Genomic DNA, 22,234 nt, shown 5'->3' on the forward strand with positions numbered 1-22,234 from the left:
CTCCCACTAGAGGAATATAATTATATTAAATCATTATATATATATATATATATATATATATATATATATATATATATATAGGGCAGCATGGCGATGTGGAGGCTAGTGTGTGTGCGGCACAGTTTTGAGGTCGTGGGTTCAAATTCAGCTACCAACCTTCCTGTGACGAGTTTGCATGTTCTCCCCGTGCTTGTGTGGGTTTCCCCTGGGCACTCCGGTTTCCTCCCACTTTCCAAGAACATGCGTGTCAGGTTAATTGGCCGGTTCAAATTGTCCCTCTGTGTGAATAAGCGAGCCAATTGTCTGACCCAGTGTGCCCTGCGACTGGCCGGTAACTAGTTCAGATATCCATTTATTATCTATCCATTATCTGTACTGCTTATCCTCAGTAGGGTCGCGGGAGCCCATCCCAGCCATCTCTAGGCAGTGGGCGGGGGACACCTTGACCTGGTTGCCAGGCAGTTGGACGGCACACAGAGACAGACAAGTCACTCGCACCGAGGGACAATGTGGACCAGCCAATTAACCTGAGATGCATGTTTTTGGAATGTGGGAGGAAACCAGAGTGCCCGGGGGAAAACCCACACCGGCACAGGGAGAACATGCAAACTCCACACAGGAAGGTTCGATCTCATGACCTCACGCACACGCGTTAGTCACTGTGCTGCCGTGCTGCCTATATATATATATATATATATATATATATATATATATATATATATATATATAAAAAACCCTCAAACATTTTCAAAACTAGTACGTGTATATGTATATATCATATATGCTACATTATATATATATATATATATATATATATATATATATATATATATATATATATATATGCTAAGGAAATCTTAGATTAGCCAATCGAAATATTTCAAGAGTGCACAAATCTGTTTATTCAGTGGTAGATTTCTTAAAGGTACACGCAAGAATAGAAATATCAAGCAGAGTGTTGAATTCTATTCTCAACTGCACACTCGTGACTATGAGCTTTAGCTTGACTTGAGAATTTTTGATCGCAAACGGAGCAGGCAAAAGGTTTTTCACTAGTGTGTGTTCTTGTGTGCGTTTTTAAGCTCCCACTTTGGTTAAAAGTTTTACCACAAATTGAGCAGGCAAAAGGCTTTTCGCCAGTGTGGGTCCTAGTGTGTCTGTTTAAGCTCTCACTCTGGTTAAATTTTTGACCACAAATTGAGCATACAAAAGGCTTCTCACCTGTGTGGACTCTTGTGTGTTGTTTCAAGTTCCCATTCTCAGAGAATCTTTGACCGCAAACTGTGCAGGCATAAGGTTTCTCACCAGTGTGGGTTATTGCATGTGATTTTAAGGAACTCTTCCTGCTGAATTTTTGACTGCAAACTGAGCAGGCAAAAGGTTTATCACCAGTGTGGGTCTTTGTGTCTTTTTTAAAGAACAAACTCTGGGGGATTTCTTTTTGACAAAAAAGGCAGGTGTACATTTTCTCACCACTGTGGATTAGTTTGTGTACTTTTACCGTAATATTCTCAGTCAATGTTTTACTGCAAACTGAACAGGAAAATAGTTTTTCACCAGCGTGGGTTCTTGTGTGTCTTTTTAAATTCCCAATAATGGTAAATCTTCGACTGCAAATAGAACAGGCAAATGGTTTCTCACCTGTGTGGGTTCTTGTGTGTAATTTTAAGGTATACTTCCTCTGGAATCTTTGACCGCAAACTGAGCATACAAATGGCTTCTCACCACTGTGGGTTCTTGTGTGTAATTTTAAGGTATACTTCCTCCGGAATCTTTCACCGCAAACTGAGCATACAAATGGCTTCTCACCAGTGTGAACTGCCATATGCAGTTTCAAATCACACTTGAGTGGAAACGTTTTCCCACAACGAGAACATTTGTTTATACTTTCCGACTGTTCAACGCCATCAGTGGGCGCAGAGTCGGACGTATCGTCGTCATCGTCGGTTCCCTCGTGTTGACGGGAGCTGCCGCTTAGAGGTTCCTGCCAGCAGTTTTCTTTATGTTGACCTTCGGCTGTTGAATGGACCCCTGCCAAGAGCCATTCAGTGAAATGTTCCTCCGTTTTAACGTGAACAGGCTTTTCTTCTTCCTCCTCTTTAGCATGAGCTGGATGCTCCTCCTCTTCCTCCTTTTTAACATGATCAGGCTTCAAATCCACCTCCTCACCTTTAGCGCAAGGCACCTCTTGTTCCTGCCGCCCAGGACAAAGATATTCTTCACGGACATCTGCAGGACAAAGAACACATAGATTTGAAAATCCACACCCAACAAAATTAAGTTTGTTCTTGAGAAGCAAGTGTTGTGGAATGTGGATAATAACTAACGATAAGTATGTAGGAGGTCGTGGGATGACGTTGTTGCAAGAGGTCACAAGCTGATATGCTGAGGGAACCGGGGCGGACGACCTTCACGAGATATCTTAACTTTATTTGAGAACACTATAAAGACCAATATTGAATGTCTGGAAATTTGAACGTGTCCCGAATGCAATAAAGTGTGTTCCCTTTTCGCCATATCTCCTCTCTGCGTATTTTTGGGGCACCGGCCAACGACGTTCTCTCCAAAATACGGAGAAGACCCTTGCTACTACTGTAAAAACAAAAAGTTAGCGGATAAACTGGAGAAAAATGTCCTGTCGAAAGTGGATGGATAGTGACCTAAAAGCTTAAAGATCAACAGATGACAGCACAGCGACTGATCGTGGATATGCATGTACAACCAATCCTGGGACTTGTGAAACAGTGTGAAACAAGCTTAAACCAGGAAAAAACCTGGAGCCTGAATGCAGATTTAAGAAGGAAATTGAATGTTTTTAAGATGAAGTGTTTGAGGAGTATGTTAGGAGTGACAAAATTGGATAGATTGAGAAATGAAATTGTTAGAGACAGAACTGGAGTAGTAATGGAACTGAGCAAGCGTGTGGATAAGAGAGTACTCGGTTGGTTTGGACACATGGAGAAGATGGATGAGGAGCGAATGTTGAAGAGGATCTACAGAGCAGAAATCAACGGAAGGAGACCAAGAGGAAGGCCGCGATGGACGTGGATGGATGAGTGCTCTGCAGGAAAGAGGTCTAAATATAATGGAAGCTAAAGCTCTTGTTGGTGATAGGAAGGAGTTGAGAGGTGTTGTGAAAGGATAGTGGGATGGTGGACGCGTTCTAAAGGATGGGCTGGGCACCCGTATGATGTGGCAGGGGTAAACCAGCGAAAGCTGTCGGGCCCTGCTGTTGAACAGAAGAGTGTGTTGTGTCACCCTGACCCGAGTGACATGGCCGCTTTCTTGTGTCCCGTTTTATCTGGAAAGACGAAAGCATGACCAACTTGGGTGCCGAGGTGCCTAACTTGTTTGGGTGTTTGGGCAATTGGGTTGGCCATGGTCCAATTTTTGTGTGTGTGTTTTTAGCTATTTTTTTGTTTTCCCTTTTAATTTCTTTGTTATCTTATGTGTTTGTCTTGCTGTCGGTCACCCCTCTTGAGGGATAAGACCAAGGTAGATAGATAGATAAAATAGAATATACCATTTTTGTCATTGTTACAAAATGGGTTGAACATATTGTGACAACGAAATTGGACGTGGCACCCCAGTTTCACATTTTACAGTGAGGATAAAAGAAAACAAAGAAGATGTTTGTATTGTCCTTGTTGCAGGCTTTGTTTTCCCGGAGGGGGTGTATGAGGGGGTGAGGGACAGACAGAGATGGCGGGATCAAGTTAGGTGGGGGCAGGGGGGGAAGCTCTGTACACATGTTTGATGTTACTGTACACACGATCCACTGTTTTTTTCCCCCTGGTTGCTCAGTCCACATATTGAATGAATTTGGGAAGTACAGTCCTTAAGCATGCCTGATTAAAGATGCCGGCGACGATAAAAGCTCCGTCGGGGTGTGTAAGCTGCAGTTTATTGATAGCAGCGGGCAGGAGATTTAGCGCTATGCTAACGTTAGCATCCGGTGGAACGTAAACAGCAATCACAATGACCACACTTAGCTCTCTCGGTAGATAGAAGGGTCTAGAGTCTAGACTCTACACGATACTGCGGGAAACAGTTTTTTTTAACTTTATTTCGAACATTAAAATAAAAACAGAACAAAAACAATGAAAAATTATATAACATAACATGTTTGAAAAGGGGGCAGCACGGCGGCGCAGTGGTTAGCGGCACAGTTCTGAGGTCGTGGGAACCTCCTGCGTGGGTTCAAATCCAGCTCCCGGCCTTACTGTGCGGAGTTTGTATGTTCTCCCCGTGCTTGCGTGAGTTTCCTCCGGGCACTCCGGTTTCCTCCCACATTCCAAAGACATGCATTTCAGGTGAATCGGCCGGTCCAAATTGTCCCTAGGTGTGACTGAGCGAGTGAGTTGTCTGTCCCTGTGTGCCCTGCGATTGGATGGCAACCAGTTGAGGGTGTCCCCTGCCCAATGCCCGATGATTGCTGGGACGGGCTCCAGCACCCCCGCGACCCTACTGAGGATAAGCGGTGCAGCTGATAAGATGAGATGTTCGAAAAGGGATAGTCAGAAGCAGATGCTTATTTTCCCTACCCCTTTAGCTCCCCTATTAAATACTATTTACAAATCCTCTTCTCCTCTTGTGTCTAATATAACAAAATCTCATGGATATACTTATTACATAGGTTCGGATAGCAATAATTATAATTTTACAATAATCACATATTTTATTCACTTATCTTCGTAATACCCATCCCTCAACATCATAATCCCACTAATTGCCAAACATCACTGCAGCACCAATGATAACAACAACAATAAAAATAATATTCATAATAACAGTTATAATAATAGCAACAATAACAACAAAGTTAACTATAGTTTTAAACGCAGTACCGTAAATTTCGGACTATAAGCCGCTACTTTTTTCCCCAAATGTTCAGCCCTGCGGCTTATTCAGTGAAGCAGCCTATTTATGGAATTTTTCTAACGGCCACCAGCGGCGTTGGATAATAAAAGGTAAGATTAAGACCAGTAGAATATGTGCGCCCAAGAAAGACTGCAACATCTAAGTTTCAGAATACATTGTCTGTAAAGTTAAGGTACTGTATTTTCCGCACTATAAGGCGCACCTAAAAGCCTTTTTTTTTTCAAAAGCTGACCATGCGCCTTATTTATGGATCAACATTAAGTCGCAAAGTCTTCCAACTAACTTGCAGCCGCCGACTCGATTTTCCCCCGAACGCCAAGTAGTCCGCGGTGTATGCTGGGATTTATCTACCGGCGTTTCATTGGCTAACCAATGTGTCAATCGTCATTTGAATCGATCACTATTGGCTAAAGTTATTCGGAGGTCAAGGGGCAGATCCTTTTTATCATTTACAGGCTGGCCTTGGCTTAAACGGCAAACAAAGCCTGCAATTGGCCGAAAAAGATGAATGTGTATAGCACGTGGCTCACGGCATAGAGAAAGCATTTTTTTCTATTCTGTATTTGTAAATATTTTATTCTCCTGGATTTACAACCCCTACGGATATAAGAGGATATTGGCTGCACATTATTATGAACACAGCGACTTCGGTGAGCTACTCCGGGTTTTATATTGTCCCTGTATCTTGTTTCAGACTGAACTCGATGTTTCTGTGATAAGCGGTGCAGATAATGGATGGAATGGAGTGTCTATTTTTAAATAAAACTCAATTCCAAGTGTTTATTGTCATATGCACAGTAAAGTTGCGAGCGAAAAAGAAAATAGAAACTAAGGAATGGTTGGCATTTCTTGAATCCCAAGACTTTAACCTTCCAAATGATGGAACGATGCATTTGAGTGACATCGTACGGACACCGCATCCGCACGTGTTGTTGACACGTCTTTGCAAGCTTTCGGAATGTTAAGGGGGTAATAAGTTGGACTGAACTATCTGACTGTTTTTTCCACGTTCCCATTTCCCTTATAATCCGGTGCGTCTTATGTATGTCAAAAATAGGACCAAAAACTAGTTTTTCGGGGTGCGCCCTATAACCCGCTGCGCCTTATAGTGCGGAAAATACGGTATGTTCCGTTAATGAGTAAGATGCCCTTGATGGCGATAATTATGAGAAGGATGTTGAGAACGATCCACCGTGAAATTCACAATTAAGAGATGCTTTTTCTTAGCAGGCACGTTCGATACATTGCGAGCGTGATCCTACTAGCGTGTTGTTGCCTTTCAAAGGCACGGTTTGGGATGAAAGTTATATTACTGTATTATTATTAAAGCTTTGAAAACTCTCTCGGTGTACCGTATTTCTTGCTAAATATGTGTAACCATGTATAATATGTATTTGCAACTGTATATTTTTGTCGTGTATTTATTTTAGAGATTTATTCTGTTATGTGTTCTACGGACGAATCAAAATGAAGGGGAGGAGCAAACGCGGGCTGATGGGAAATGGGGTAAAGCTGAGTTACCGGTAGATCTGTCTGTTGTCGCAGCGGACAATAGTGGATATATATTTTTCCCACCCTTAACTTTGGAAATATACATTTTGTTTCCTTGGATTACTTTCAACGGGACCCGGAATTTACAAGTCTGCATCAAACGTTAATTACGGGTATGATTCTCCATTTATGATGCCAATTGTGGTTCTAGGATTGTATACTAACTATCAACTTTGGCTTGGACGGAATCTATTGAAACTAACAAAGATGTTATATAACGAAATTGTGAATATGCTTGATTGCTATTAAGATTGTCAAGAAGGGATGTTCAAACCTCACATTGTTTGTTTGCTGTTATTAGTGTCAATAGATTTGTTCAAATTAAAAAAAAATGTTTGTTTGCTGTTATTAGTGTCAATAAATTTGTTCAACCCCCCAAAAAATTTACAATCGTTGAACTTAAAGCCCGGTATGGAATAAACTTGTGATCGTGTCGCAAATTTTAATACGGGCGCATGCAGCTTATACATGGGTGCGGCTTGTGTAAGTGCAAAAGTGGCAAATCACCTAAAAAGTGGTGGCTGCGGCTTATAATCAAGTGCGCTCTATAATCCGGAATTTACGGTATTTCCAATCTCACTCATATCCCATTTTTCTCATCCCTGTATTTCGCCAGTAATGTTTTTTTGTATTTAAATTTGAACACGTGAATAGTTGGACATTGTTCGATCTCGTCTTGTAAATCGTTCCAAAGTTTGACTCCGCACACAGACACACACATACTTTTCCTGCTGGTTCTCACCTTTGGGATTATGAATTTACGACAGCCCCTCAAGTTATAATTTCCCTCTTTCCTAACGAATAATTGTTGAATGTTTTCTGGCACCATGTTTTTGTTGACCTTAAATAACAATTGTGAAGTGAAAAATTTTATTAAATCATTTAATTTCAATAACTGCATGAATAAAATATTAGTATGATCCCGATATCTCTAAATCAACTAAGCAGTGTGTGTCAATGATTCGGCTGTTATTGCAGTGCATATTCATATGTACATGCCATTCTATTGGCATGGAGACGGATGGGCGCCGCGAGGCTGCACTTGCCCAAGACACACCACAGGAAATGGTGCCCCTTTTGACGAGTGTGCTGAAGAGGTCCAACCGTCCATCCATTATGTGCACCGCTTATCCTCAGTAGGGTCGTGGGGGTGCTGGAGCCCATCCCAGCTATCTACGGGCAGTGGGAACCGGTTGCCAGCCAATCGCAGGGCACACAGGGACAATTCGCTCGCTTATTCCCACTTAGGGACGATTTGGACCGGCCAATTAACCTGACATGCATGTTTTTTGGAATGTGCCAGGAGGAAACCCACGCAAGCACAGAGAGAACATGCAAACTCCACACAGGAGGTTCAATCTCATGACCTCAGAACTGTGCCGCACACACGCGAACCACTGCGCGGCGGCGCTGCCCCGAGATTCAACCAACCAACAGGGTTAGTTTTAGATTACTCCAATAGCAAATATGCTAATAAAAGACAAAAGAAAGTAAATATGAATAAAATGATAACTCACAACACGTGGTATCTTTCTCTCCTGGCTTTCATCTCTGGCAAAACTAACATCAAATGCGACAGAAACAAAATGAAAATAAATCCAAACAGCTTGCTAACATCCTTTGTGCCGTTCCATGTATTCCGTTACTCCCCAAGCCTGCACAAAATTGAGTCATTTTATTCATATTTAGTTTCTTTTGTCTATAATTAGCATATTTGGTATTGGAGTAATCAAAAAGTAATTGAAAGTAATCCAGTTAAAGTAACCCTACCCAACCCTGCCAACCAACCAAATATTATACTACATATGGTCCACTTTAGTTGTTTGATTATTTCTAAAAAGGGAAGATGGGATGTTATGTGTCTGATAGCATAAGAACTTCGTTACCCATAATGCCACATTGTACTCATGTTTGTATGATATGGTTAACCTGCAAGTGACACGAAAGTAAACACGCATATTCTCACCATTAAGCGCGTTAGAAACAATCCAATTCAACGTAACAAAGATTTAACTGTGGTTTCAATTTGGGACTTCATTATAAAATCTGTACGTTGTAATGAATTATCAACATGTATTTTAAAAAGAAATTTGGTAGAATACCTACCACATTCCACCCTGCCGCCATTTTAAGTGCACAAAGGGAACATAAGGAGAACTTTTATGTCGATTGGACTACTTTAAATCTTCTTTATTATCAAATTACTGTTGAAGTTTGTTTAGCCGCAAGATGGTTTTATGTTTGGTCCAGATGAGCGTATAGTTTATTTCGTCTCGACGCCCGCAAGTTTGAAACTCAGATCTCTTTTGACTAGCAACTACATGAAGAATATTGTATTGAATATATATGGAACATATATCGTGCAGAAAACTTCGGCGGCGTAAAGTAAGATTTCAAAAATGTTATAGGAATTTAAATGACCAACCTCCTTTTCTCAAAACAACTCGAAGCTCCTTGCGAATAGTGTCCGACCTTCGATGTTCTCGCTCCGTCTCCTCTTCCTCTAATAATTCCTCTTTGAACCTTTCTTTCCCTCTTGTGCACATTGTCGCCATGTTTGAAGTAATCACTTGATTTTTACCAAAATAAATTGAGCTTTTTCCTAAACGTGGCCAGGAATAACCTCAAACAAATTTGAACGGCAGTGGGCGGAGCTCCAATCAAACAACTTCCGGTCAATAGATGCACGACCTACTTCCGCGTTCGAGTAAGGATGGTACGTCATTTCCGGTCTCTCGTAAACAGCACTAAACAAATTGCGAAATAACGTCATGGCGGAGATAATTTATACACGCTGTTGTCGAAGATCACGCTAAATGATGTCCGGAGAATTGTCCAAGCGTAGCACCACAGATAAAACTTGAAAAAGCAAGAGTAATTGCGTCACATTTCAGGGAGGTCAGTCATGTTGCTCCAAGCAAAGCAGAAAAACTGGCAGCAAGACTCATCCGAGGAAGAGGGGTCTGCAAATAGAATCAAGTGCCTTAAAGGATTATGCCGTTTGAAAAATGTGAACTTAACCACGCGTGGGCTAGTTTTTCATCCAGATGCACCGTGGTGGGCTGCATCACCTGATGGGCTGGTATATGACCCTATCGAGTGACCATCATTTGGGCTCGTTGAAATTAAATGCCCAAATATACAAAGTTACATTGATTGCAAGTACAGTGGAACTTCGGTTCTCGACCATAATCCGTTCCAGAACCCTGTTCAAAAACCGATTTGTTCGATCGCCGAAATCATTTTTTTCCATTAAAAATAATGTAAATCGTTTTAATCCGTTCCAACACCCTGAATGTTTACCTTGAATGATTAACGGAAACATAAAGCTAACCCAGGCTAATCGTACGTCCGCGTTACCGTAATCTTCCGTACGAAAGATTACGCTAACATGAACGTGTAAAAATTTTAAAAAACGATAACGATCACTGTCAGTCACTAAAGATCTCCCAGAGCGCTTTACAGTGCACTTCACACTAACACGTAAAGCGATACTGTTTGCAGGTATGGCATGATAAGTTGTGATTTTAGACGTTCTTATTTGCCCTTTTGCGCTAATCAGTAACCAAAATGCCCTCACACTTAGAATATTCTGCAAATAGTGATAAAGAAATCAGACCCGGGACACACTGACCATTGATGGGTCCCCATCACCGCTCGTCTTTGAGGCTGCGGGGCGCCGTGGTGCATCCTCCGAACTCCTTCGTGACGGCCTCTGGAGGACACCATCGACTACAAAGCCAGAAGACAGCAAGAAGTCAAACGCCGCTCGCCACAGCAGCGTCATTAGCGACGACGTTATGCGCTTTGACATACTCTCTCAGATTCCACGGCGACAGACTCATGCAGCGCTCTCATACAAAGACAAACTAACGCACAAACAAGCCCACACAAAGACCAAAACCAGACTGTCAAGTAGGAGTCGGAAGTAAACTGATCTTTGCCGCTAGGTTTTTTGTTTATTTTTAACTTTATTCATTATGGAAACAAAATGAAAACTACTCATAACAACAAATACATTCCTAATACCGTAAATTCCGGACTATAGAGCGCACCTGATTATAAGCTGCACCCACCACATTTTAGGAGGGAAACCGATTTTGTACATACACAAGCCGCACCTGTATATAAGCCACATGGCCCACATTTAAACATGTAACACAAACACAAAATTAACCCAAACCTGACTTCAAGTCCCGCGATTGAAACTAAATGTCCTTCATTAAAGTCCACAGTCCAAAAATCACAGCCGGCAAAATGAACGGAAAATGAGACCGGTACTTAAGGTTTGATGCAGACCAGCAGAGTCCGGGTCCCGTTGAAAGTAATCCAAGGAAAAAAGTGTATATTTCCAAAGATAAGGGTGGGAAAAATATATCAGATGAACACATTTACTCACGCAACTCCTTTTTCTTTAACCAACTTTTTACCCCCTCTTCTTTCCTTGTTTGTCCCTCAGCTTTAGCGGTCCCCACTTAAACTCGGCACCCCGAGTTTGTTCCGCCCCTCATTTTTTGTTCACCCGTGCAAAGCATATCAGAATAAGTGTCTAAAATAAATACATTACAAACATATACAGTAGCAAATACATATTATACATGGGTTACACATATTTACAAAGAAAAACGGTACACCGAGAGAGTTTTCAAAGCTTTAATAATGATAATATAGCTTTGACAGGGCAGTTAATGGTAGCAACACTCGAGCGCCGCTGGCGGCCGTTAGAAAAATGACATAAATTGTCCGCATCACTGAATAAGCCGCAGGGTTGAAAGTTAGGGATAAAACTAGCGGCTTATAGTCGGGAATTTACTATATTTTCATTAATGGTCCACTCTTAAATACATGAAGTTATCAAAACACATTCATTTTAAAATAGGTCCGTTTGAAAATCACCCTCATTCAGTCGACAGAAGGATCTTGAAAGAGGGTCCACTTCCAAACTAGTCATGAGGCTTACATTAAAGATAAAAAAGAAGGTGTATACATTGTAGGTTTATTCAATTACAATCGGATTTAAAACAAATCTTTTTGATTTGATCAACTCAACAAATAATAACATGTGTATATGCGTGCACAGGCAAGGGCGTAGGTTTGGGGACCAAATCTTAACCAAACACAGATCTCACGTAAAATAGGGGAAAGACCGACCCATTGCTTTTAAAAAAGAAAGTGATTTAACCCTTTTGCACTGCTGCATGAAAGTGACGGTCATTTATAGGTCTAATTTTTTTAAGGGATCACATAATACTGGTGGTGACGAAACAATGATGCATGAGCATATTTGATCTTAAACTGAGCAGGCAATAGGTTTTTCAACAATGTGGGTTCTTGTATGTCTTTTTAAGTTCCCTCGCTGGTTAAATTTTTGACCACAAATTGAGCAGGAAAAAGGCTTTTCACCAGTGTGGATTCTTGTGTGGATTTTTAAGCTCTCGCTCAAGTTAAATTTTTGAGCACAAATTGAGCAGGAAAAAGGCTTCTCACCAGTGTGGGTTGTTGAGTGTCTTTTTAAGCTCCCGCTGTGGTTAAATTTTTGACTACAAATTGAGCAGGAAAAAGGCTTTTCACTAGTGTGTGTTCTTATGTGTGATTTTAAGTGCTGTTTCTGGATGAAATTTTGACCACAAACTGAACAGGCAAAAATCCTCTCACTCGTGTGGTTTCTTGAGTGCCTTTTTAAGAGTGTCTTCACGCTGAACTTTTTACCGCAAACAGAGCATGTGAACGGCTTCTCACCTGTGTGGACTCTTGTGTGTTGTTTTAAGTTCTCATTCTTAGAGAATTTTTGCCCGCAAACTGAGCAGGCAAAAGGTTTCTCACAAGTGCGGGTTGTCGTGTGTTGTTTAAAGTTGCCACTCTGGGAAAATGTTTGACCGCAAACTGAGCAGGTAAAAGGCTTCTCACCAGTGTGGGTCCTTGTGTGTCTTTTTAAGCTCCCGCTCTGGTTAAACCTTTTACCGCAAAATGAGCAAGAAAAAGGTTTCTCACCTGTGTGGAGACTTGCGTGTCTTTTTAAGCTATCTTTACAGCTAAAATTTTGACCGCAAAAGCAGGAAAAAGGCTTCTCTCCAGTGTGGGTTTTTGTGTGTTTGTTTAGGTTTCCTTTCAGGCTGAATCTTTGACCACAAACAGAGCAGGAAAATGGCTTCTCTCCAGTGTGAACAACCAAATGCAAATTTAAATGATACTTGAATTGAAACGTTTTCCCACACTGAGAACACTTGTAATCACCTTCTGACTGTTCATCGACATGAGTCAGTGCAGAGTCAAATTTGTCGTCATCAGTTTTCACGTGCTGACTGGTGCTTTTGCTTAGAGGCTCCTGCCAGTTGTTTTCTTCATGTTTAATCCGATTCTCAGTAGGTAAACAGGTCTCAGTCACAGGCAACTCTGTGAAATGTTCCTCCTCTTTAACACAAACAAGCTGCACATCGTCCTTCTCCTCCTTTTTAATACCGGGAAAGTTTGGCTCCTGCAGAACAGGAAGAAGGAACTCTTCACTGACATCTGTGGGACACAAGACACATATGGTATTGTATTGTCCAAAATACATCACAAAATACCATAATAAAGAAATAAATACATATTTATGAATAGACTTATTTAAATGTTCGTGGGACAGTAAAGCGCTCCTGGGAATGAGCTTTCACTGTTTATGCGTTCATTCTCAGAAGAAGGTGTTTAGGTTTTGGTCCTTGTGGACATCCCTTATTTTGCTTACGTCTCCCTGTGACACCATTTCCGTGTGTTTCTTTAGGTTTGTTAAGGTGAGGACGTATGCATTTCTTCTCTAGTATTTCATCATGGTGTTTACAATATGTTATTAATTTAGAGTTAAGTCACGCTCATGTGGCCCTTCTTTGCTGTTCTGGCCGCCTGCACAATTGGAAAGGATGCGTTGTGTCTTTGGTTGTTGAGGTTAGTGTGTAGGGAACCAACACAGAGGTCGAGATTCGACTGAGATGCTCGCTTTAAGTTCCCTATCGATCCAAAAGAAACACTGACACGAAAATGGCGCCACAGGAAGACGTAGGTAAAAAAAGACTCTCCAGACATACTACAACCTAGTAAAACTCAAAAACCTCAGCATGAGGAAAATTAAGAAACCTTGAGAAGGGACCACACATGAGACTGTTCACTCAGCTAGCCTCTGGGAAGAGGTACTGCAGTGTGCGGTGCAGGACCACCAGGTTCCACAATAGTCTTGTCCCCCCGGCCATTAGACTGTTAAATGGTCAATCAAACACATAGTAAATCTAAACTGCTGCTAATCTGTACATCTGTTGGTTTTGTTTGACTTTTTTGCACTACTGGCAGTTCTCTATAGCTAGCCACTCCTTGCACGTCTGTTCTCCTCTGCACTATCGTACTACAGTGTTATTGTTCTGACTTGTTTACCTGACTGCCCATTTTGCACATCTGGTTAGCTGCTCCTCTTGCACTCTTTGCAATACTGTAAAATACTATACTCAATACTCCAACTCAATACAACATTTTATTTATACCTGTACATTCAAGGAAACTGTGCGGGTCAGATGTATCGACATTTCGTTCTGTATACACATGTACTAGAATGACAATAAAGTAGATCTGAATCTGAATGAGGTCATCCCCCTTCAAGGATGACCAGGCCAAAATAGATGTTGCGTTAACAAACAATAAAATTAAGAATTAAATCGGATCTTAGAGGGAAGTATGGAGAGCCCTCTCGAACCTGCGGATCTCTTCTTGGCTCTTGGGATCACTAGTAGACCAGCATTTTCAGAGAGAAGGCTCCGAACACAAACACAGGGGGCAATTGAATCGGTCAGACGATTTCCAAGATGGTTGTTAGCCTCGGACGTTTTTATTCAGATTCAGATCTACTTTATTGTCATTCTAGTACACGTGTATACAGAACGAAATGTCGATACATCTGACCCGCACAGTTTCCTCGAATGTACAGATATAAGTAAAAGTTGTATTGTATTATGGCTACGTATAGTCTTTTACCATACCATAGTGCCGATAGTGCAAGAGGAGTAGCTAACCAGATGTGCAAAATGGGCAGTCAGGTTAACAAGTCAGGTAAACAGTAACATTAACACTGTAACAGTGACGCTGTAAGTACAATAGTGCAGAGAGCAAATGTGCAAGGAGTGGCAAGCTATAAAGAACTGCCAGTAGTGCAAAAAGTCAGATTAGCAGCCGTTAAGATTTAGGTTAACTATATGTTAGATTGACCATTTAACAGTCTAATGGCCAGGGGGACTAGACTACTGCGGAACCTGGTGGTCCTGCACCGCACACTGCAGTACCTCTTCCCAGAGGCTAGCAGAGTGAACAGTCCATGATGGGGGTGAGAGGGGTCCCCGATAATGTTTTTAGCATGGGATAGGCAGCGCTTCTGGCCAATGTCCTGAATGGAGGGAAGTGTAGTCCCGATTATTTTCTCTGCTGTCCTCGTTACCCTCCTCACACTACCCCAGTCGGTAGCGCTGCAGCCTCCACACCACACAGAGATACAGCTGGTCAGGATACTTTCTATGGTGCCCCTGTAGAATGTGATGAGGGAGGGTGGGGGAAGGTGGGCTCTCCTCATCCTCCGCAGGAAGTACAGGCGCTGCTGTGCCCTCTTAACCAGTGATGCAGTGTTCACGGACCAGGTGAGTTTGTTTGTAATGTGCACCCCTAGGAACTTGATACTGCTGACAACCTCCACAGCCTTGTTGTTGATGCAAAGTGGGGCATGGTTGGGCTGGTTTTTCCTAAAGTCGACAATGATCTCTTTATTCATCCCACTCTCTTCCTATTGAAAGCAGATGACACAGCGCTTGTGGCTGATTCTGAGGAAACATTGAGAAGGTTGGTAACGGAGTTTGGAAGAGTTTGTGATAGGCATAAGTTATGTGTGAATGTTGGGAAGAGTAAGGTGATGAAGTGTTCACGTGATGGAGTGGCCATGGCATTAGAAATAAGGTTGCATGGACAGGTGCTGGAAGAAGGTGAAAGCTTTAGGTACTTTGGTTGTGATGTGGCTGAGGTTGTTGGAATGGAGTGAGGGGTATTGCACAGAGTGAATCAAGGAAGCAAGGTTTTGGGGGCTCTGAGGAGAGTGATGAATATGGATGTTAAGAGGGGACTGTATGAGAGTGTGATTGTACTTTACTGTATGGTGCAGAGACTTGGAGCTTGAATGCAGATTTAAGAAGGAAATTGAATGTGTTTGAGGACTATGTTAGGAGTGACAAGATTGGATAGATTGAGAAATGAAATTGTGAGAGACAGAACTGGAGTAGAACTGAGCAAGCGTGTGGATAAGAGAGTACTCGGTTGGTTTGGACACATGGAGAGGATGGATGAGGAGCGAATGTTGAAAAGGATCTACAGAGCAGAAGTCAATGGAAGGAGACCAAGAGGAAGGCCGCGATGGACGTGGATGGATAGTGTTATGAGTGCTCTGCAGGAAAGAGGTCTAAATATAATGGAAGCTAGACCTCTTGTTGGTGATAGGAAGGAGTGAAGAGGTGTTGTGAAAGGATAGTGATATTGTGGACGCGTTCTTAAGGATGGGCTGGGCACCCGTATGATGCAGCAGGGGTAAACCAGTGAAAACTGTCGGGCCCTGCTGTTGAACAGAAGAGTGTGTTGTGTCACCCGGACCCGAGTGACATGGCTGCTTTCTGGTGTCCCATTTCATCTGGAGGGACAAAAGGATGACCAATTTAGCTGCCTAACTTGTATGGGTGTTTGGGCAATTGGGTTGTGTGTGTCTTTTGCCTTTTTTTCCCCTTTTATTTTCTCTGTTTTTTTGTATGCGTTTGTCTTTCTGTCAGTCACCCCTCTTGAAGGATATGACCAAGGTAGATAGATAGTTTATTTGTTAACGGAAATGTGGCCAAATGAGCCCGTCACAACAAGGAACGTCCAAAGAAACAGAAATGCTTTCATGCGGATTATTTTTGTTAGTCGGCATTAGCGTGTGTTTTCGACTAAATATTTAAATTCACTGGACTCTCACTAGGGTTGAGCGTCATGTTTCTGTGAGGAATACATTTTTGTTTCATTTTTCATAGCTTTGTGTTTCATTTTTCTCGATCTTTTTCTTTATTTGTTCAACCAAACTTCTCTATATTTCAAAGTCCTAATAATAGAAAATGCAATCAAATCTTTTTTAAAAAAACAGAAACTCACTCAGAACGAACATAAATATCCGCTATGTGGGCACCACAGTTAGCGGCCTTCAACCGCGCTTGCTTATCTCGTCTTCGAGATATATCTGTGAGTTTTACCCTGTACCCGACCGATTGCATTTTACGTACAAGAAAACATGATTTCGAGAATATCATATGAAAGGCAACAAAGTAGAAAATAAATGACCAACCTTCTCTGTTCAACACATCTCGGGGCTGCTTGCAAACCGCCATTTTGGGGCGTTGACAGGAGCTCCTCTTTGGGACTTGGAAGCTTATTTTTGAATATTCCTTTCCCTCCTTCGCAGGTTTCAAGCACTCGCTTGATTCATTTTAAGCCAAATTGTGCTTTCATTTGCGACTGGATCGAAACACTTACTTGCCAAAACAAGAGAGCTGCTACGGTAATGCAAAAAAGAACGGGTTCAGTTTCCGTATTTACCACCGGAAAAGGCACCAACTTCCGGTTATTGATCTAAAAGCCTTGCTATAACATTTAAACTTTTCAAATACACACGCAGTAGCCAAAATAAAAGGAAATTAGCATATTACCTGGATTTTTGTTTTGTTTTATTGCTTCTTAGACATTGTCAAAGCATCATGATTGCGGTTTCTTTTTATTCGATGAATTATTTTGAAACGTTTGTCTCACAGTAATTCCTCGTTTTTCGCAGTGTTTATTTCCAAAAAGGTCACTCGGTTTGTAGTCGTCAATCGTTTATTATACATTGAAATACAATAAACAATACTATATATTGTTAAAAAATAACTTACTGTCAAATTATAATTTTAAAATCATCTTTCCATTTCATTGCATATCTGTATTGAACAACCACTTTACTTCGGATAATAATTTGTCACCTTTGTGTGGACATAGAAAACGGCATTTAGTGTTAATGACCAAATTCAAGCACTCTTTAATTTTCCCATTATCAAACATTTTTGAAAAAGCCACTTGGTAGCCCCATGCTGCTGCAGGCAAGTTTGGCGCGTGGAGATATCCAATTTTTTGAACAATCTTCCTCTGCGTCTTGGTGCTTTTTTGGGTCCAGAGCGTTTTGATAACATGATGGCTTTTAGAAAAATTGGAAGTTGGAAAGGATTTACACATAAACAGGTTTTAAGTACGTGTATAACTCAAACTTTAATGTAATTGTCGCACAGGCAAGAAAAGAGGCTGGGAAACTGTTTAGCTAATAAAAATCTGCTAAGTAGCAAAACCGCAATAAGTAAACCACGATACAACAAGGGATTACTGCATATGAATGATTGACTTTACAATGATGCTATCATGCAACAATACTAACAAAAAAGACATTGATAGAATTGCGGTTTAAAAATAAATAAAGAACTTGACATCCTCCTTTGGAGCTAGCTAAAAGAGAACACACTTCTGCACATTCAGTCGTAGATTTCTTAAATGTAATTGCAAAAAAATGAAATCATCTCAAAAACAGAGACCGTTTTTCACCACCACCCGTGTGACACTGAGCTCTGGCCTGACTCAGGAATCATGGCCCGGAGGAAAAAGACTTCTGATCAGTGTGGATTTTCATGTGCTGTTTGAAGGTTTTCTTCCAGGTGAACTTTTCACCACAAGTTGAGCAGGAAAATGGCTTCTCACCAGTGTGGATTTTTATGTGTGTGTTTAAGTTTGCTTTCAGGCTGAATCTTTGACCGCAAAATGGGCAGGAAAAGGGCTTCTCACCAGTGTGGGTTCTTTCATGCGATTTTAAAGAAGTTTTCCAGCTGAATCTCAGACCACAAATTGAGCAGGAAAAAGGTTTCTCACCAGTGTGGGTTCTTGCGTGGTCGTTCAAGGCCTGCTTTGAGCTGAATGTTTGACTGCACACTGAACAGGAAAAAGGCTTTTCACCAGTGTGGATTCTTGCATGCGATTTTAAAGAACTTTTCCAGCTGAATTTCTGACCACAAATTGAGCAAGAAAAAGGCTTTTCACCAGTGTGGGTTCTTGTGTGGTCTTTTAAGGCCTGCTTCAAGCTGAATGTTTGACTGCACACTGAACAGGAAAAAGGCTTCTCACCAGTGTGGATTGTTGTATGTCTTTTCAAGTGTGTCTTCTGTCTGAATATTTGACCGCAAATTGAGCAGGAAAATGGCTTCTCACCAGTGTGGGTTCTTGTGTGTTTTTTCAAATTCCCACTAATAGTAAATCTTTCACCGCAAACTGAGCAGGAAAATGGCTTCTCACCAGTGTGAATTGCCATATGCAATTTTAAACGATACTTGAATGGAAACGTTTTCCCACATTGAGTACACTTGATATTGCCTACTGACTGTTCGTCACCATCAGTGCGCGCGTAGTCGTATGTCTCGTTATCATCAGTTTCCTCGTGTTGACGGGAACTGCTGCATGGAGGTTCTTCCCAGTTGCTTTCTTCATGTTTAACCTGATTCTCAGTAGGTAAACAGGTCTCAGTCACAGGCAACTCTGTGAAATGTTCCTCCTCTTTAACAAAAACAGGCTTTACATCCTCCTCCTCCTCCTCCTCCTTTTTAATAACGAGAAACTCTGGCTCCTGCAGCACAGGAAGAAGGAACTCTTCATTGACATCTGTGGGACACAAGACACACATGGTATTGGATCGTCCAAAATACACCACAAAATACCATAATGACAAAATATATGAATAGATGTATTTAAATGTTCGTGGGACAGTAAATGAAAGCGCTCCTGGGAATGCGCTTTCACTGTTTATGCATTCATTTTCAGAAGAAGGTGTTTAGGTTTTGGACCTTGTGGACATCCCTTATTTTGCTTATGTCTCTCTGTGACGCCATTTTTGTGTGTTTCTTTGGGTCTGTTAAGGTGAGGACGTATGCATTTGTTTTTAGTATTTCATCATGGTGTTTACAATATGTTATTATTTAGGGTTAAGTCACGCTTATGTAACCCTTCTTCGCTGTTTTGGCCACCTGCACAATTGGAAAGGATGCGTTTTGTTTTTGGTTGTTGATGTTAGTGTGCAGGGAACCAGTACAGAGGTCGAGATGCCACTGAGATGCTCACTTTTAGTTCGTTATCGATCCAAAGGAAACACTGACACGAAAATGGCGCCACAGGAAGACGAAGGTAAAAAAAGACTCTCCAGACATAATAGAACCACTACCACAAGGGCAAGGAAAAGCTCAAAAAACTCAGCAAGAGGAAAATGAAGGAACCTAGAGATGGGACCACACATGAGGTCATTCCCCTACAAGGATGACCAGCCCAAAATGGATGTTGCAACAACAAACAATAAAATTAAGAATTCAATATAAAATATTTAAAGTAAAATGTAATATAAAAAAACAAAATAAAAAGTATGAACGGGTTGCAGTATGGAGAACCCTCTCGAACCTGCGCATCTCTTCTTGGCTCTTGGGATCACGAGTAGACCAGCATTTTCAGAGAGAAGGCCCCGAATACAAACACAGGGGGCAATTGAATCGATCAGACAATTTCCAATATGTTTGTTAGCCGCTGACGTTTTTATTGATCCCACTTTCTGCCAACTGAAAGCCCCTACCCACAATTCTTAGCCTGTGACAACCTATAATGGCTGGTGTTTCGCTTAGCTTTCCACACGTGGTCCTTGAGGACCAGAGCGATCAGATCTGCATCAGGGGATTCTAAAGATTGTCCATCTGGAATTTTCTAGTCAGGCGCCATGTTGGGCTTGTTACTGAAAAAAGGAAGCACTTTCTTTGTTGATTTGTTTTGTACCTTGGGCTGTACTTTTGTTATAAGGCTATTAATTAAATACTAATCTAAGCATTTTTTTTTCATTGGCCTGAAAAAGGGATTAAAAGTGAATGTCTAAGCCACATTCGACCCTCATTTGAATTGGTTATTACTTGCTCAGGATATGTAGAACTTTAGGTGACGTCAGTTTTAGGAATGCAGGCTCTCATAGGCTAATGCAGGCGGTGGATCGTGAAGAAATGCCCGCTATTGGCTGAGTGTAATGTCAATCTCAGGGTCAGAGGCTAACAGCCATATTGGAAATCGTTTTACAAGTCTGTTTATTTGTTAGCGGAAATGATGTGGCCAAACGAGCCCGTCACAACAAGGAACGTCCAAAGAAACAGAAATGCTTTCATGCGGATTATTTTTATCTGTCGGCGTTAGCGTGGGGCAGCACGGCGGCGCAGTAGTTAGCGCGTGTGCGGCCCAGTTCTGAGGCCTTCCTGTGCGGAGTTTGTATGTTCTCCCCGTGCTTGCGTGGGTTTCCTCCGGGCACTCCGGTTTCCTCCCACATTCCAAAGACATGCATTTCAGGTGAATTGGCTGGTCCAAATTGTCCCTAGGTGTGAATGAGCGAGCGAGTTGTCTGTCCCCGTGTGCCCGATTGGCGTGCAACCAGTTCAGGGTGTCCCCTGCCCACTGCCCGATGATTGCTAGGATGGTCTCCAGCACCCCCGCGACCCTGCTGAGGATAAGCGGTGCAGCTAATGAGATGAGACTCAAGTTTGTTTATTTGTTAACGGAAACGATGTGGCCAAACGAGCCCGTCACAACAAGGAACGTCCAAAGAGGCTGAAATGCTTTCAAGCGGGTTATTTGTATTAGTCGGCATTAGCGTGGGTTTTCGACTAAGTATTTTACATTCACTGGACTCTCACTAGGATTGAGTGTCATGTTTCTGTGAGGAATACATTTTTGTTTCTTTTTTCAGCTTTGTGCTTCATTTGTCTTGCTTTTAAGTCTTCTTTGGTTCTCCGATTTCCCTTTTAAATCAATTTGTGCATAATGTGACACGATCATTGGTAATATGAAAGCAACTTAGACAACGTGAAAAGCCATTTGGGAATGGAAAGAGCCCCTTTTTTGCAACATCACGTAGCAGGGTGACTTTCCTTACTTAAGAAATTTAAGTAAACCGAACTTCTCAATATTTCAAGGTCCTATTTATAAAAAATACAATCAAATCTTTTTAGGAAAAAACAGAAACTCACTTAGAACGAACGTTAGTGGCCGCTATGTCGGCACGCAGTTAGCGGCCTTCTACCGCGTTTTGCTAATCTCGTCTTCGATGTATATCTGTGAGTTTTACCCTATACCCTCCCGATTTCGTTTTAAGTGCAAGAAAATATGATTTTGAGGATATAATATTGAAGGTAACAAAGTAGTAAATAAATGACCAACCTGCTTCGTCCAACACAACTCCAAGCTGCTCGCAGGCCGCCATTTTGTAGTGGTGACTGGAGCTCCTCTTTGGGACTTAGAAGCTTATTTTTTAATATTCCTTTCCCTCTTTCGCAGGTTTCAAGCATTCGCTTGATTCATTTTAAGCCAATTTGCGCTTTCATTCGCTACTGGATCGAAACACTTCGTTGCCGAAAAAAGAGACCCCGGCTCCAGTAATACAACAAAGCACGAATCCAGTTTCCCTATTTACCCTCGGAAAATACACCAACTTCCGGTTATTGATCTAAAAGCATTGCTATCACATCTTAACTTTTCAAATATACACGCAGTAGCTCAAAAAGGAAATTAGCATACTACCTGTTTTTTGTTATGTTTTATTGCTTTTTAGAAATTGACAAAGCATCATAACTTCGGTTTCTTTTTATACGACGATTTATTTTGAAACGTTTGTCTGAAGGTAATTCCTCGTTTTCCG

At 41.6% G+C, this 22,234-nt stretch overlaps 2 protein-coding genes across 5 annotated transcripts; both read right to left on the reverse strand.

Annotated features, from left to right (window-relative positions):
- Positions 1–670: 670 nt before the first annotated feature.
- On the reverse strand, positions 671–17,036 carry LOC148349928 (uncharacterized). 4 transcript variants are annotated; one of them, XM_088355483.1, is made up of 4 exons: positions 16,799–17,036; positions 12,667–12,942; positions 10,067–10,164; positions 2,081–2,229 (listed from the first exon to the last, which is right to left on the reverse strand). In XM_088355483.1, exons 1-4 carry the CDS (start codon positions 16,839–16,841, stop codon positions 2,152–2,154), a joined length of 495 nt encoding a protein of 164 aa, XP_088211609.1. In that variant the 5' UTR covers positions 16,842–17,036; the 3' UTR covers positions 2,081–2,151. The 4 variants fall into 4 exon arrangements, with proteins under 4 accessions (XP_088211607.1, XP_088211606.1, XP_088211609.1 ...); XM_088355481.1 differs by lacking the exons at positions 10,067–10,164; positions 12,667–12,942; positions 16,799–17,036 and adding exons at positions 671–1,670; positions 8,858–9,065 and having other exon boundaries at positions 1,755–2,229; XM_088355480.1 differs by lacking the exons at positions 10,067–10,164; positions 12,667–12,942; positions 16,799–17,036 and adding an exon at positions 8,858–9,065 and having other exon boundaries at positions 671–2,229.
- A 918-nt stretch (positions 17,037–17,954) lies between these two features.
- Positions 17,955–22,012, reverse strand: LOC148349929 (uncharacterized). The gene is made up of 2 exons (XM_088355490.1): positions 21,757–22,012; positions 17,955–19,182 (listed from the first exon to the last, which is right to left on the reverse strand). Exons 1-2 carry the CDS (start codon positions 21,797–21,799, stop codon positions 18,119–18,121), a joined length of 1,107 nt encoding a protein of 368 aa, XP_088211616.1. The 5' UTR covers positions 21,800–22,012; the 3' UTR covers positions 17,955–18,118.
- Positions 22,013–22,234: the final 222 nt, after the last annotated feature.

The sequence above is a fragment of the Urocampus carinirostris genome, chromosome 16 (genome assembly GCF_059441175.1).
Source record: "Urocampus carinirostris isolate Australia breed hairy pipefish chromosome 16, RoL_Ucar_1.0, whole genome shotgun sequence".
Lineage (NCBI taxonomy): Eukaryota > Metazoa > Chordata > Actinopteri > Syngnathiformes > Syngnathidae > Urocampus > Urocampus carinirostris.

Bases quoted from the DNA above. Each gene is read 5' to 3' on its own strand.
- LOC148349928 (XM_088355480.1), bottom strand. From the start codon at position 8,987: ATGGCGACAATGTGCACAAGAGGGAAAGAAAGGTTCAAAGAGGAATTA. The intron at 2,230-8,857 runs GTTGGTCATTTA...TTTGTCCTGCAG, and splicing joins AGTTGTTTTGAGAAAAGGAG to ATGTCCGTGAAGAATATCTT.
- LOC148349929 (XM_088355490.1), bottom strand. From the start codon at position 21,799: ATGGCGGCCTGCGAGCAGCTTGGAGTTGTGTTGGACGAAGCAG. The intron at 19,183-21,756 runs GTTGGTCATTTA...TGTGTCCCACAG, and splicing joins AGTTGTGTTGGACGAAGCAG to ATGTCAATGAAGAGTTCCTT.